Below are 15914 nucleotides of genomic sequence, written 5' to 3'. Positions count from 1 at the left end.
GAGCTGCGCTCACTATTCTGCTGGTGCAGTCACTGTGTACATACATTACATTACTTATCCTGTATTATACTCCAGAGCTGCGCTCACTATTCTGCTGGTGCAGTCACTGTGTACATACATTACATTACTTATCTTGTATTATACTCCAGAGCTGCGCTCACTATTCTGCTGGTGCAGTCACTGTGTACATACATTACTTATCCTGTATTATACTCCAGAGCTGCGCTCACTATTCTGCTGGTGCAGTCACTGTGTACATACATTACTTATCCTGTATTATACTCCAGAGCTGCGCTCACTATTCTGCTGGTGCAGTCACTGTGTACATACATTACATTACTTATCCTGTATTATACTCCAGAGCTGCGCTCACTATTCTGCTGGTACAGTCACTGTGTACATACATTACATTACTTATCCTGTATTATACTCCAGAGCTGCGCTCACTATTCTGGATTAGTGATTGACCACAGATGATATGCCGCTCTTGCCTCGGGTATTATTGAAGCTTCTCATCCAGTCCATCACCATTTTTATCTGCATAGCGTCGCCTCTCCTCCCTCCCCCGATCATTATATCTTCCAGCAGAGGTTACGGCCGGATGAGGCAGCAGATTGATCTGTCATTGGTCTGATTAGATGGATTCCTGTGCCAAGTGAGATTTAATTACAGGCTGGCGGATCTGGCACGCCAACACTCGCTGTATTGTGAGGCTCAGGGCTCTGTACAGCGGGCTCGGGGATCTGTGCGGCTGTGTCTTGTCAATCACTTAGTTGGGCCTTTATGATTGTATAGCCTCGTATACGGCGTATAGGGGGATGGTAAAGCTGGGGGACAATCCATATGTCATACAGGGGCCATAATGGAAGATATGAATAGAAATCATGGAGACCATTCCTGAGTCTGTGCATTGCCCGGAAGGCTCCAGGTCTCCTGTGTATGGCAGCAGGGCACCTGTGTACGGCGGCCGCTCCAATGCCCGGCCTCTTATTGTTATGGCCCAGGAGCGATTATATCATTTGTTTTTCCTGCTCTGAACAAACCCGCAATTACCAGAGCGTCCGAGGGCAAAGGTTAATTCCTGCAATACAGTAAAACTCTTCCTCTTTCTGCTGCTTCATTCCCCTCCAGAGTCTCGGCAGGTGTGCGCAGGAGCACGCGCGAAAATAGCGAGCAAGACCAAAATACCCTCAGGCGGGGTCTGTATATATTACTTTACAGACATTGTCCCGCATTCCACATTGTGAGCCCTGTATGGAAGCCTAATCCGCTTAAAAAAGCGGAGAGGGGAACGGAATCCCCATATGGAGATCCAACGCTGGTCGCAAAAATTCCTAAGAACCCCTTCAGGGCTCCCTCTAATGCCGCCATATCCTTGCCCGCTTGTGTTTCCATGCATGAGGTCGTCCCCTCACGGCTCCATTAGCTTATCTTCCTTTCCCATGTTCTCCGTGTTTGGTTTTTAGCTGATGTCATTCTGAGCTCATCGTTCTCAGGACATGTAGGACAATGAAATCCTGATAAGAATGGCGGCTCGGGACCCAACGAAAATAATGGAGAGCGGTCCCCGGGGCAGGACTGGAGACCTCCAGGGTGGTGGTTACATGTCTGGAGAATGAGGGCAATTCTTCTTCTTTCTGGCTCGGGTCATGTGAGCTCAGTATATTAAATATCGGCTTATTCTACGTTCTCTGAGTCACATGACCTTATAAATCACACCCATGCTTAGCGCAGGAGCACCCCTAAATCCTCATAGAAGCTCCTCTCCACGTTTGCATAGACTTTTCCCCTTTTATTATCCAGTCTTTCAAACATAGGGCAATCTACACATAGATCATGTGATTATATGACCTTGTTGGTGGTTGCTCCGCCTTCTCTTCTGCAGGTTCCCGCCCCTGCTTAAAGTCTCAGTTTAAAGTGATGCTTCTTCTTAAAATATTCTTAAAGGGAGTTTCTTCCAGAACCAGCGCCATACCTGTTCATGGGTTGCATCTGGTCTTGCAGCTCAGGGCATAACTGCAATAATAATTATAACCTGTGGATAGGTGGTGTCACTGTTTTTGAAAGGAATAAAGAAGCCTTGTTTCTCTATTTTAACATGGACCTTATTTCCCACCTGCAGGATAGAGGAGATTTATTTTCTGCTCTGTACGGTTCTATCCCTTGTATAGTCCTTGGTTTTCTGAGACTTATATTGTTGACCTATCCTTAGACTAGTGACGTAGGTTAAGATCTGTGGGGTCCGACACCTGGGACGCAGATTTGGTTCAGATCGGTGCTGTGACCTCTTCACTGACTATCAAGCACAGCGCCATAAATTGGATAGTGTCCGTGCTTGGTATTGCAGCTCAGTCCCATTCACTTGAATGGGACTTAGCTGCTTCTGTACCATGTGATTGACGAATCTGGCATCAATCCAGGGAGATCGGCCAACTGAATGTTTGCTATTGCCTAATCCATTCACTGATCATGAGATGTCATTCATTCAGTTACATAACATCTGCGCTTACAACAGAACTGTAGAAAGATTTGGCAGTTTGAGGCACCCCCGCCCCTCCCTCCTCTCCCAATTTATCATCTTAATTCACTTTCCCACTTCAATCTCCATTACCGGCCAGCAGGCTTGTGTAGACAAATTCTGAAACTATTTGCACATTATGGAGCAGACCCTGCACTTGTCCGAATTTATGGCGCTGACTCGCGTATACAAGTGTAAGGATCGGACAAGTCTTATTGCTAATCCGTGATGGTGGACGACACGGTGAGTCAATGCAGACATAAACCATTACGGCCGTGTGCATGTAGTGTAAGGACGTAAGCTTGGCCCACAGGGCAACTACGGCCACAACGCCGGACAAGGGTTACAGGTCTATGGCTTCATAACCATCAAAAACTATCCAGTGAGATTGGGCACAAGACAGGTCACAGTCAGTAGCCATGTCGCTCTAGTTAACCTTATACCTCTAAGGTCAAGGGGCCTTACTCCGGAAGACAAGAAACGGGGATCCTCAATAGATTACGCTCATCCCATCCGTATACTTGATTTATGGATCGGTGTTGCCTGTAAGGGTAAGTTCACACGTGACGGACTTTGTTGCAGTCATCTCTGTCACTGACAATCCGTTCCATTCTCATCAGATTTCTGCAAGTTCAGATGAAGTCATGGAAATTTCTGCAGCAATATCTGCTGTGTGTGAACTCTAAGGGTTAATGGCCGCTGAAAGCCGCTTACTGGCACATGTGGTGTGCGGGGAATGAGCGAGCGCTGCTCCGGCTGATAACGCTTTATCTCTTCAGTCGCTCTGCGCCGATAATGACTTCTAAATGGTTCCTGGAATCATCCGCCGCTGTCACAGTGACAGAACCTTTCCAAATCCGAGGGAAAATGTGACAGAAACCCCCCTGAGACATGGCGTCTAATGTCAGAGACGATCAGTAGAGACTGAGCTGGGTCAGGAGACGCCGCAGTTATTACTGGATATATATATATATATATATATATATATATATATATATATATATATATATATATATATATATATATACTGGAGCTCTGCCCTGTATACGGGGTTGTGGGCCCCTGGGAATACACAGGAGCGGGCCCCTAACCTTTCTTGGAGGTCAGTTTAATAACACTGGCACTTCTGCTTCTGATGGCAAATCTGTTCTGACTGCACTGATACATTGTAAAAAATTACAAGACTGGGTCTGTGCCCTAAGACAGGGTGAGAATTGGAGCACAAGTATATTAGAGCGGCTACTGAAAATCCATTGTCTATAAAACATTGTGCGCTTCCCTGGTCACCCGGGATCTGTGCCCACTGCTGCTATTTTCGGAGCTGGCACCGTGACCCTCTTTTGTGCTGGTGACTTTGTTTGTGGCCGGCTCCCTCCATTCCAGTGAGTCAGTCCAGAGATCTAGAGATACAAGTCATTTTACTGGTGTAGTGCGCCCTGGCACCATACCCGCCTCATTACTCTGTGTATACATCACTGTGCCCGACCCCTGTTTAGACTGGAGGATTATTGATGTCAGGATGTGCACAAGGTGGAGACAAGGGCCAATGTATACAATGTCCTGTAGATTGTGTTCTACTGACGGGGTGAAGAAATCCCTCACACACACCCCAGGCTGCAATGAGCGCAGCTCTCCAGATGTGCCGGCTCCTGCCAGTCCGCAGCCGCTGGCAGCTTTCCCCTGGAGCTCTGCGCTCGCTCAGTTATCTTCCTGCTGGGAATGTATCTGTAAAATAGTAATTGAAATTTCTTGTTAATTAAATCCTGAGGGGGGGGGGGGGGGCTGCCGCGTGAGAGTCCAGGAGATGGCGAGCTGCCAGGGGCGTCCCAGCGCAGACTTGTCACCAGTCCCACTAGAGTCTCAGCCTCATCCCAGAGAATTATCAGTCGCTGCAACTCTCCAGGCAGTATATGCAGCTATGCTGTGCAGGGGTCAGCGGCTGTACTGTGCTGTGCAGGGGTCAGCGGCTATACTGTGCTGTGCAGGGGACAGCGGCTATACTGTGCAGGGGCCCAGGGGTCAGCAGCTGTACTGTGCTCTGCAGGGGTCGACGGCTATACTGTGCTGTGCAGGGGTCGGCGGCTATACTGAGCTGTGCAGGGGTCAGCGGCTGTACTGTCCTGTGCAGGGGTCAGCGGCTATACTGTGCTGTGCAGGGGCCCAGGGGTCGGCGGCTGTACTGTGCAGGGGCCCAGGGGTCAGCGGCTGTACTGTGCAGGGGCCCTGGGGTCAGCAGCTGTACTGTGCAGGGGCCCAGGGGTCAGCGGCTGTACTGTGCAGGGGCCCAGGGGTCGGCGGCTGTACTGTGCAGGGGCCCTGGGGTCAGCGGCTGTACTGTGCAGGGGCCCTGGGGTCAGCGGCTGTACTGTGCAGGGGCCCAGGGGTCAGCGGCTGTACTGTGTAGGGGCCCAGGGGTCAGCGGCTGTACTGTGCAGGGGTCAGTGGCTGTACTGTGCAGGGGTCAGTGGCTGTACTGTGCAGGGGCCCAGAGGTCAGCAGCTGTACTGTGCAGGGGTCAGTGGCTGTACTGTGCAGGGGCCCAGGGGTCAGCGGCTGTACTGTGCAGGGGTCAGTGGCTGTACTGTGCAGGGGCACAGGGGTCAGCGGCTGTACTGTGCTGTGCAGGGGTCAGCGGCTATACTGTGCTGTGCAGGGGTCAGCGGCTATACTGTGCTGTGCAGGGGTCAGCGGCTGTACTGTGCAGGGGTCAGCGGCTGTACTGTGCAGGGGCCCAGGGGTCAGCGGCTGTGCTGTGCAGGGGTCAGCGGCTGTACTGTGCTGTGCAGGGGTCATCGGCTGTACTGTGTTGTGCAGGGGTCAGTGGCTATACTGTGCTGTGCAGGGGTCATCTGCTGTACTGTGTTGTGCAGGGGTCATCGGCTGTACTGTGTTGTGCAGGGGTCAGCGGCTGTACTGTGTTGTGCAGGGGTCAGTGGCTGTACTGTGTTGTGCAGGGGTCATCGGCTGTACTGTGTTGTGCAGGGGTCATCGGCTGTACTGTGTTGTGCAGGGGTCAGCGGCTGTACTGTGTTGTGCAGGGGTCATCGGCTGTACTGTGTTGTGCAGGGGTCAGCGGCTGTACTGTGTTGTGCAGGGGTCATCGGCTGTACTGTGTTGTGCAGGGGTCATCGGCTGTACTGTGTTGTGCAGGGGTCAGCGGCTGTACTGTGTTGTGCAGGGGTCAGTGGCTGTACTGTGTTGTGCAGGGGTCAGTGGCTGTACTGTGTTGTGTAGGGGTCAGCGGCTGTACTGTGTTGTGCAGGGGTCAGCGGCTGTACTGTGCTGTGCAGGGATCAGCGGCTGTACTGTGCTGTGCAGGGATCAGCGGCTATACTGTACTGTGCAGGGATCAGCGGCTATACTGTACTGTGCAGGGATCAGCGGCTATACTGTACTGTGCAGGGGTCAGCGGCTATACTGTACTGTGCAGGGGTCAGCGGCTATACTGTGCTGTGCAGGGGTTCGGCGGCTATACTGTGCTGTGCAGGGGTCAGCGGCTGTACTGTGCTGTGCAGGGGTCAGTGGCTGTACTGTGTTGTGCAGGGGTCAGCGGCTATACTGTGCTGTGCAGGGGTTCGGCGGCTATACTGTGCTGTGCAGGGGTCAGTGGCTGTACTGTGTTGTGCAGGGGTCATCGGCTGTACTGTGTTGTGCAGGGGTCAGCGGCTATACTGTGCTGTGCAGGGGTCAGCGGCTATACTGTGCTGTGCAGGGGTCAGCGGCTATACTGTGCTGTGCAGGGGTCAGTGGCTGTACTGTGCTGTGCAGGGATCAGCGGCTATACTGTACTGTGCAGGGGTCAGCGGCTATACTGTACTGTGCAGGGGTTCGGCGGCTATACTGTGCTGTGCAGGGGTCAGCGGCTGTACTGTGCTGTGCAGGGGTTCGGCGGCTATACTGTGCTGTGCAGGGGCCAAGGTGTTCATCGTTTCAAAACTGAAAGGGACGGAGAAAAATTCCTCCATGATTCTTCTCCCCGCTGATTTTCGGCAGTTTCTGCAACAATGGTCACAAACCCCCAGCTGTGATAAGGCCCGCACCGGCCTACAGGCCCTGGATGGAAACACTCATTGACCTCAGCAAAGATCTTGCAAATGGTGAAGAACCGAAACACAAAGTCTATGAGAGAGTTGCATAACTTTCCATTGTGCAAATATTAAAGTCCTTTCGAGGGTTTTCTAAGAGGGATGCGTTTAACCCCTTGCGTGTTCCATTTCACCCTTGTGCAGGATATTGGTTTTATAGGGTCTCCTCTGGGGTCTTTAGGGAAGAGGGCTGGGTATTTGTAGACTGTGGCACATTGTGCGGCTGTGTGGGAACGGCCGCCCCTCTGTCCTCTTCACTCTTCTCCTCCATTGAGTCAAACAATTGAACAATCGCTGACATAACGCATCACATCCCCCGCCACAATAAAACATTGTGCAATGAGCGGGATGTAAGACTGTGGCGTCCCCTTCCCCCCTCTCCCCAGGAGGATAAGAAAGAACAACTGGACTCTGCTATATGTACATGATGGGGGGGGAGTGACAGCTGCAGGACTTGTCATTGTCACGGCCACCGCAGATGTGAAGATATGTCTGAGATGCCACAAGCCTTAGTATTGGAGATAAAACAAACCCATATTCATGATGAGCTGGGAATGATGCGGAAAATCCTAAACAAGCACTTCCTAGTCTAGTAGGTATCGGTCTAAGGAAATCCCATAAGAACAATGCCGAAGCGCTCCGCTTTATTGTCCGTCCCACGCAGATCTGTCATATCTGATTCGAGTCAGTACCCTGACCCTAACAACAGGCACCCGGGGTAAATGTGAACGTAGCCGTAACCTGCTGGTATCACAACTGGGATCCAGACATTCAGAAGGGGGTCCAAAAATAAAATGGGACATTGTCTAGCTAGGACACGTTACAGACAACAGGGGTTTAGGTACAGGTGGTGCAGAGGCAGCCATCACTACCAGGCCCTGGAGCCTGAGGGAGATACAAGATACAAATGAGCTTTATTAGAATTACCAAAGAATAAGACGTTTGGTTTTGCCAAAGCAAAAAGGAGGTTGGGGGTGTTGGAGGGGGGTGGGTACGGGGTCCGTGGGTTGGGGGTTTGAGTGTCTTTAGGGTCTCGTTGTTCTTATTTGGGGCATGTGGGTATGCGGTATACGGGTGATGGGGGGGTTAGTGGTCTTGTGGGTTGGGGGGTTTAATAGTCCATGGGGGGTGGGGGGTTTGATAGTCCATGCATCTCATCTTCCTCTGGTTTGGTGACAGCTGGACACGTATTGGGCAGCGATCTCCACACTGGCCTCTTCTTCTCCCAGTAGGATGTAGAGTTTCCTCTTCTCCCAGTCTGGGATGTGGGCAGAGAGTCTTTGGTAGTAGACGGCCCTCACAGCTGAGTATTTGGTGCAGTGTAGCAGGAAGTGGGTCTGGTCTTCTAGGACCCCCTGGTCACAGTGCTGGCACAGTCTCTTCTCCCGTGGCTTGTACGTCTGTCTGTATCGCCCCGTCTCTATCTCTAGGTTGTGGGCGCTCAGTCTGTACCGGCTCAGGGTCTGTCTGTGTTTGGGGTGGCGTATTCTCTCCAGGTAGGTGGCCATGGTGTAGTCCCTTTGTAGGGATTGGTACACGGTGAGTTTCTTGGAGTTATTTATTTCGTTTCTCCATTCTTCAATGTACCGCTCTCTGTTTGCCTCTGTGGTCGCCTTTATTTCGGCCTTGGTTATCATCTGTTGGTGTTTTTGGTTTTGTGGTTGGCTGCTGTTTGGTTGGTGAATGTCTGGTTTGCTCAGGTGGCTTAGCCAGGCTTGGTGGTGGTAGGAGTCGCTCCCCTGGATGTGCACCTGGAAAGCTAGCGCCCTCTTCTGTATGGTGAGCCATAGGGGGAGTCTGCCTAGCTCTGCCCTGCAGGCTATGTTGGTGGTGTTGCGATGGACATGGAGCAGGTATTTGCAGAACTCCAGGTGGAAGTTCTCTGTTGGGCTGGAATCCCACTTTGACTGGTCTGGGTAGGTGGCTGGGCCCCAAACCTCACTGCCATAGAGAAGGATCGGGGAGATGACTGCGTCAAATATCTTCTCTCTATAACATCAGACACCAGTGTTATAGATAGTATATGATGAGTCTGGGCCTGCTACATATTTTGCATTGTGATCCCGGGGCCTCATGTCACGCTTTTGTCTTTCTAGTTCTTTTCTCGGCATTCTCCAGGATACCCAAGAGATGTTTCTTCTCAATAAATCCGTCAGGGCTGACCTTAGGTTGTGCTAAAAAATCCCTTACATCTGTACAGTTTTACATAAATGTTGGCCACATGGAACAGGTAGACAAGTGACTGAGCTGCTATGTAGTCACACAGCTGGAGTTTGTTACAATGTAGAAGTAGAATTAAAGGGGTTGTCCCATCTCAAGGATCCTAGCTATACTGCTAGCTGATGTGGATTTAAGGCTTTTCCTAAACGCATTGCTTCAGCCACACTACTTTGTTTGGCCGCTATCTGAGATTATTCACTTCATTGTTTACACTGCGTTTCCATAACCATGATGATGATCTTATCTCTCTGCCCAGGACAAGTGACGTAGCTCCCTGCTCTCAGGAGGGGGGGGGGCTGAGTGCTCGGAGTGAGCTGCTATTTCTGAGCTGTTTATTTCCGGCTCTTCCAGTTATCAGCTCTGCTAATTGATTTTTGCTGATAAGGGCTGAAACAGGGAGTTTGTTACCTCTGTATGTAACACAGACCTAAAACAGAGTTTGGGATTCTCATCATCTAACAAATCCAGCTCTGCTACATCAGCTTCATATTGTGCATCTTCCAGTGATACTGTGCTCATTTGTTTACAACCATCCCTCTTTACTGACTGCAAACATGTACTGCTATGAAGAGAGCTAGCAGAGCTGGTTTTGTCTGTGAGACAGCAAGTGAAACCCTGCCCACCAATTCACCGAGAAAACCAGGAAGTGAACAGAGCAGACAGCATGCAAGTTGGTGAACAGGCGAGTTGGGAATACCCCTTTAAGCCTGGAGTACAAGACTTGAATGATCCATGTTGTTGCTTAGACTTTCGTTGATACATTGTAACAACCCTTCAGCTTTGTGACCAGCCCTGTTCTGCTCCTAAATCACAGCAAAAGAGGAAATAAAGTGTCCACTGTGGACTGCCCAAGGACTAAGAACGGGCCTTTATTCTCCAGGAATTTGCAGTCAAACATACCCTGAGGCTCCACATAGCGAATCACTGTGAAAACATGTTGCAGCTTCTTTCCTGCAGGCCTGCTGTGTTTTTGCATCTTTTTCTTCCCCCTATTAACTCTATAGGGAAAAAAAACTCGAAATTCACAGATACAATGAATGTATATGTTGCATTTTTCACAAACACAAATATTTTTGAACACGGATCTTTTCTGCGACTTCACATCCATTCGGTTCCAATGACACTGAGCAGGATAGGACCTGCTGTATAATCATCGATGTCATCAGAACAGAACGAACTTCAATGAAGTAAAGCAAAAAAAAATCTTTAAACCCCTAAGAAGCTGCAGACTCCTTCTTACATAATACTTTGTCTATTTACAGGTATGGCTTATACACGCGCACCAGACTTGGTTACCTCTTCTATAAGAGACAGCTGAAGAAGGCTCGAGAGCGCTACCCTCAGGGGCACTCGTCCACCCAGGCCATAGTGTTCAGTGGTAAGTAGCAGAAGCAATGGGGGGTGATGGAGAATTGCTTAACCCATCTGCACGGAACAGGGAATAAGTGTCCCGAGTGTCTAGTGCCCCTAAAGCCTCCTTGTGACTGGGGCGCCAGTGTACTTGTACTATATGGGGCTTCAGGTGGTTCCGGAGATGACTGTACTGGCATCCTCATAGTAATGAATGGATTGTTTGTCATGCGAGTCCCATTTGCAAGGAGACTTTAGAGGGACTCTTACCCCCCCCCCCATATTCCTCATCACTTGGGGACCCAGCAGTTGGATCCCTAGTAAATGGACACTCAATCCCTGTCTTGTGTCCTTAACAGCACAACCCCTTTAATAAATTCCCCCCTCTGTGTCTTGGATGTAAGGACTGTACGCCCTGATGTTTTTGGAGGAATATTTCTGACAGACCACCCATGTGATATGTCCTTGCGCACGCACAGCCTTATGTTACCCTGCATTGTCACTCCCTGTAATTGTTCTGTTATGTCACAAGCAGAAGAAGCGAAAAAAATTGCAAAGTCATGTTAGAGTTGCAAAATGATCTGTAACCTATATGGTGCTGCATGGGGCGGTGATCTCTGCCGTTCTGTATCCTACACGCTGAACATAGTCACGGTGTATCAGGCCTGGCCGCATGTTTTGGAATATGAGTAGAGGTTAATGATTAATCTGGGAAATCTCTTTGGAAAACTGTCTGCAAGCGCCGGACTGTGGGCGGTGCAGGAGGACCTAAAGGGTGCTATAAAATGAGATGTCAATTTGGTAACCAATTGGTGTTGTTATTGGGGTAAATGGAGATCCCACTGCAGATCCCATCCCATTTGCACAAGTTTCTGGCCACAAAAAAACAAAAAAGTCCCAGATGAAACTTGACAGAGTGTGCGTGAGGCTATCCTCGCCCCCTGCAGGCCCGCCTCTATCATTTAGGGGAGCCAAGGCTAGAATGCACTGCATAGGCAAACACCAGGGCACACGCGTCACACTGATTTTTGGCAAGGAGAAGCCACTCGTCTATAACCCCTGAAGGGCCTTCTGGCCCTCACTTTAGAGCCGTGTCACTCTGTTGGGAGTATATAGTTAGGACTTGACTCTCCTTCCGATTTCTTAATAGTTAAATATACAGAGGTCAGTGATGTATACTCATCCTCTTACAATGTCATTCGCATTAATCATTGATATAAATTACACAAATTCCTCATTTTGGAATGAAATAGCAACTTCCCTTTCAGTACAGAAGGAAAAACAAGTGAAACCCTCAAATGTTTTCCTAGGAGACAGCAATGCAAGTGTTAATAGAGCATAATAATCTGTATTATAATGGAATAGATGGCGGCACAGTTGGTAAATCCGGCCATGTACACCGTGCCCATGGCGGTTCCTAGTCTGCATTCAGCCTATAAAGTCATATCAGGAAGAGGCCACACTTACCTGATGTCAGGAGAAGCAAAGGTTCCCTGCACGACACAGACAGGCCCCAAAGGTATACAGGTGCATAATACTGATAATATACGGCTAATGCAGCCATTCACTGGCCTAGAGTCCATGAGGGGGTGGATATCAGTATTTTAGAAGCACACAGATGAGGCTTATGGAAGGTGTCTGTCACGGTGCTGGTTTGCAGTGTGTTAGTGATGCCTGTATATTCAGATCAGGGGTGCTGCCCCGCACCTAGATATGTATTCCCCACTTATACCAGCAGAACCTTATTTTCCCTCGATCCACATATCAGCACCTGCTGCATCTTTAGGCTGCGTTCACATCTGCACTGGATTCTTGGCCTTTAGAGTCCACCAGGGGGACCCGAACGACAGAGAGCCGAACTGGACTATAATGGGGTCCTTGTGTGTCCGTGGTTTCCATACTGGTAGTGGCAAAGAGAAAACTTCTCTGAGCAGGACTTTTCTTTCTGGCAGTTTCTCTGGTGGAGTTGCAGATGTGAATTTGGCCTAAGATTCGGCCTAATTTTTTATCTTCTGTTACCAACCCATCTCTGCCTTGTTTTTAAGTTGCACTCATCCCCCATACTGTCTAATAACTACAGTGACCGGGTCATTCAGGCACAGGGGGTAAATTAGGGCATATACACCGTGCCCATAGCAGTTCCTAATTCTCCTATCTCTTCTATGACGGCCTCTCTGTGATTCATTTTTTAGGTGTGAAAGTGGTGCCCATTCCAGTACTGTCTGATAACTACAGCTACCTGGTGATTGACACTACATCTAACCTGGCAGTGGCCGTGGACCCGTCAGACCCCATAGCAGTACAGGTAGGTTTGTGATGTAAATGACATGAGGTTACAGAGAGAAGGGCATTGTCTGACAACAGGGGAGCTGAGCTCTTGTCACTTTCCAGGAACGACCAGTGGAACGATCAGCTCTAGACATAAAACATGATCTGTGAAGTTAAACATAGTAAAATGATGACGTATCATTGAAAATATTTCATATCTTTAGATTCCTGGGATTACTATCGGCCCGTCCATCTGTCTGACCCGTGCCGCTCCCTGCCCCATCCATGCTTGAGGTGACCGGCCGTGTGTGCACCTACAGTGGGGTTTGGGTCGAGTCCAGGCAGGGATTTCTCTGTAATATCAGTTCAATCCCAGTCTTTAGGGGCTTGGAGAACAATGAAGTTCAAAGCTCAGCGCTCGGAAAAATCACACGCGGTGACAAAAAGGGAAAGTGAGCGGCTTTGTTTTCAGTAGAGGATTGAAAGAATCTGCATTGTTCCTACAAATTGTTTTAACTCTTTTCATACAGGAAAATCCACAGTCACAGTCTAGGAAAATATTGGTTTAATCTGCACTGAACAAATAGAGATCAGATTATTACATAGTCATTATATGGTGCACAACAGGCGTGTAATAAGGAACCAAAATCAGTGTGACGCTGACAGCGGCCGTCATGTGGTAGTCATGTGAATGCGAAATCATCTTACCAAGTATTGTCTGTTCTGTCACATTACTTAGAAGAGCAAGACATAATATATGTTATAGTAGTTATATCCTTGTAAATAGGAGGAAGGATTGATCTCCTCTTGCCGGTGTTTTTGCTGGTTTAGGTTATTTCCTTCTAATTGGAGATTGATCTCCTCTGTGGATGGAGTTGATGTATAATACGGGAGCAGTTCGCACTCTCTGATACTTGATGCCATTAATGGGGTTTTTTTTAGCCGTTCTGTAATGATTTCCCAGAATTCTTTATATATAAACTGCTCAGAATAGAGATTAAGCAATTCTTATCCGCTTCTCTTACAGATCAGATGACTCATTGTTCTCTTTATTAAGACGATGAAACACTTGAGGATTGTGATTTTATGGATTTTTTTTTTTTTTCTTTATTGAATTTTTGACCTATTGTAAATCTTATCCTGGCGGAGCGATGTATTATATATATATATATGTGTGTGTGTGTGTGTGTGTGTGTGTATATATATATATATATATATATATATATATATATATATATATATATATATATATATATATATATATGAAGCTGTTTTCTGTTTCTCAGCCCTTCCCCAGGTTCACCCTGGCCGGATAGTTTGTAGCTCAGACCCCTCTAGCCGGGCGGGTTCTTTCTATGGGGGAGATGTCACTGTCAGATGCTGTTTGTCTTTGTGTTCTATGAACATTCGCTTTATGGGGAATCCTAATGCGATTGCAGAATCTTCCCGTATAAATCTAATATCTGATCAGTTTTACATATAAAGGAAGGTGTCGCCAGTTTGTATCTATACATTGAAACCAGACAGTGGTCGTTCAGTTTTCCTTCTACGATTACTTTCTGACTGTATTTTTTATTCTATTTTCTCTGCCACATCTGTAACAATGAGATAAGTTTGGCGACGTCGCTTCTTCATTAACACGTCTTGTGATCGTCTTTGCCATTGTCTCGGTGGCTTTGTGTTGAGGATTTACCTTGGGAACATCCCCTCTAATAATCATGTGCCGCCTCTGTCACCGCGCCATGTATTGTTGCGGGCTGTCACTGTGCGAGTCGATGAAATGTATCATCCTGCGTCTAATAATCTGGATATTGTCTGCGGCGCGGAGGGAGGAAGTTGGGACATTTTTCTTTGCTTTTTGATGGGATTGGACCTGTTCCTGTGCTCTGATCTCCGCAGCAGCTGAGTGACACCCCGGCTCTGCTGTTATTCTTGGACGCGCGGACGCGGCGGCCTCCTCTCCAGAATATTAATCAGTATAAACACAAAGCCGTAGCCATCTCCAGCAGGAAGGGGCCGCCACCGAGACGCACATGAAAGGCTGCCCATATAAATGGAGAGAGCGGTGAAAGGATGACAGGGGATATAGATGTGCGCTGCCGCTAATGGGTGTCTGGGGGATGGGGGGAGGGCGGCCATGTTTAAAGGGCTTCATCGGAGCTGTCCATCAAACTGAGCCAATGTGAAGAGCGCTCCTTTAATGTCAATGCAATACACTCACTAATGGAGAAGTAGAACATTCTGATCAATTTTGTGTTTTTTTCTCTACAGAACTACCTGGATCGGGAAGGCGTGTCGCTGGAAGCCATCTTGTGCACACACAAACACTGGTACGAATCGTGGATGTAAATTCGCCGCCGCCACCATATACAATGTTTTATAGAGCTTTAATTTAGTTCCAGATTGTAATGTGAATATGAGAATGACCATGTAAATGTATAATGGGAAAACTGGAAACATTACAGAATATAAGTAATACTCCTATATGCCACCAGCAGGGGGCGCACAGCCTCATCACTGCGGCACTGGGTTATACTGGTCTACTCTTCCGGAGTGTTCACATAGGGGTAATATGAAATCTGCTGAGGCCCCCAACTGTCTACTAGTTTTTTTTTTTCTTTTTTGTTTTTTTTTTGGGGGGGGGTCCTTGTTTGGCAGAGGGTCCTTTGTGCCAGTCGGGTATCTCGGGCTGAGTGCATTGGCTTTCGGGCACTTTCTATAGTTATACCCCTGGAATCTGTCACTATTAGGGAGATCTAGGGGGCGCCAGCATCATATACAGGATTAGAAGATGTGTATGCAGTGGGCTCCCCCTAGTGGTGGTTAGCAGCAGCCAGACTTTTACTGTGCTACTATATCTGGTAATAGGGGGTGCTCTGCTGGTGATGTTTATTGGGGACACTTTAGTAGCAGTATTGTTTAGGGGAGGCACTTTGTAATATTTATAGGGGATTTCTGCTGGCAGTATATATTGGGGGCATTTTGTACTATTGATGGGGTACGTCTGCAGGCAGTATATATTGGGGGCATTTTGTAATGTACAGTATATAGGAGACCTCTGTATTTATTGGGGGCATTTTTGCAGGGGACGTCTGCTGACATTATATATTGGGGCATTTTCTAGCCTTCTTACTTTCCTTTACAATCTGGTTGGCCGTTTCCCTTTTCTTCTATGGTAATGTCTCGCTATGACTTGGCACTGTGCCCGCTCACCCCCCTCCCTAGAATCCCACTACAGACCCCTCACTATTTATTATCCCGTACACATCTGCGCGGTGACCCGCGGTAGAGTCTGAGCCGCGTTACTTACATCATTGCTGTTGCGCCTCCTACTGACCTCAAATCCACGAAGGCCTCTGCAGTGACAGATGATGAATCACAAGCTCTGTTCCTGGCAGAGAGCGATTAGGATTTTTGGGAAATAACAGGTTACAAGTGTTTGGCGGTTTTACTTCTTAGCGCTTGCGATGTTT

At 48.4% G+C, this 15914-nt stretch overlaps 1 protein-coding gene across 1 annotated transcript in view; it reads left to right on the top strand.

Moving 5' to 3' along the window:
• The window catches only part of LOC142216659 (putative thioesterase PNKD), a 41552-nt gene that overhangs the window by 14331 nt on the left and 11307 nt on the right, over window positions 1-15914 (top strand). Inside the window, exons 2-4 of the mRNA XM_075284655.1 lie at window positions 10086-10201; window positions 12366-12478; window positions 14713-14771. Of these exons, the coding sequence (XP_075140756.1) occupies window positions 10086-10201; window positions 12366-12478; window positions 14713-14771 (288 nt within the window). The remainder of the gene's footprint in view (window positions 1-10085; window positions 10202-12365; window positions 12479-14712; window positions 14772-15914) is intronic.

The sequence above is a fragment of the Leptodactylus fuscus genome, chromosome 8 (genome assembly GCF_031893055.1).
Source record: "Leptodactylus fuscus isolate aLepFus1 chromosome 8, aLepFus1.hap2, whole genome shotgun sequence".
Taxonomy (NCBI): Eukaryota; Metazoa; Chordata; class Amphibia; order Anura; family Leptodactylidae; genus Leptodactylus; species Leptodactylus fuscus.
This window is presented reverse-complemented; position numbering and strand designations above follow the sequence as displayed.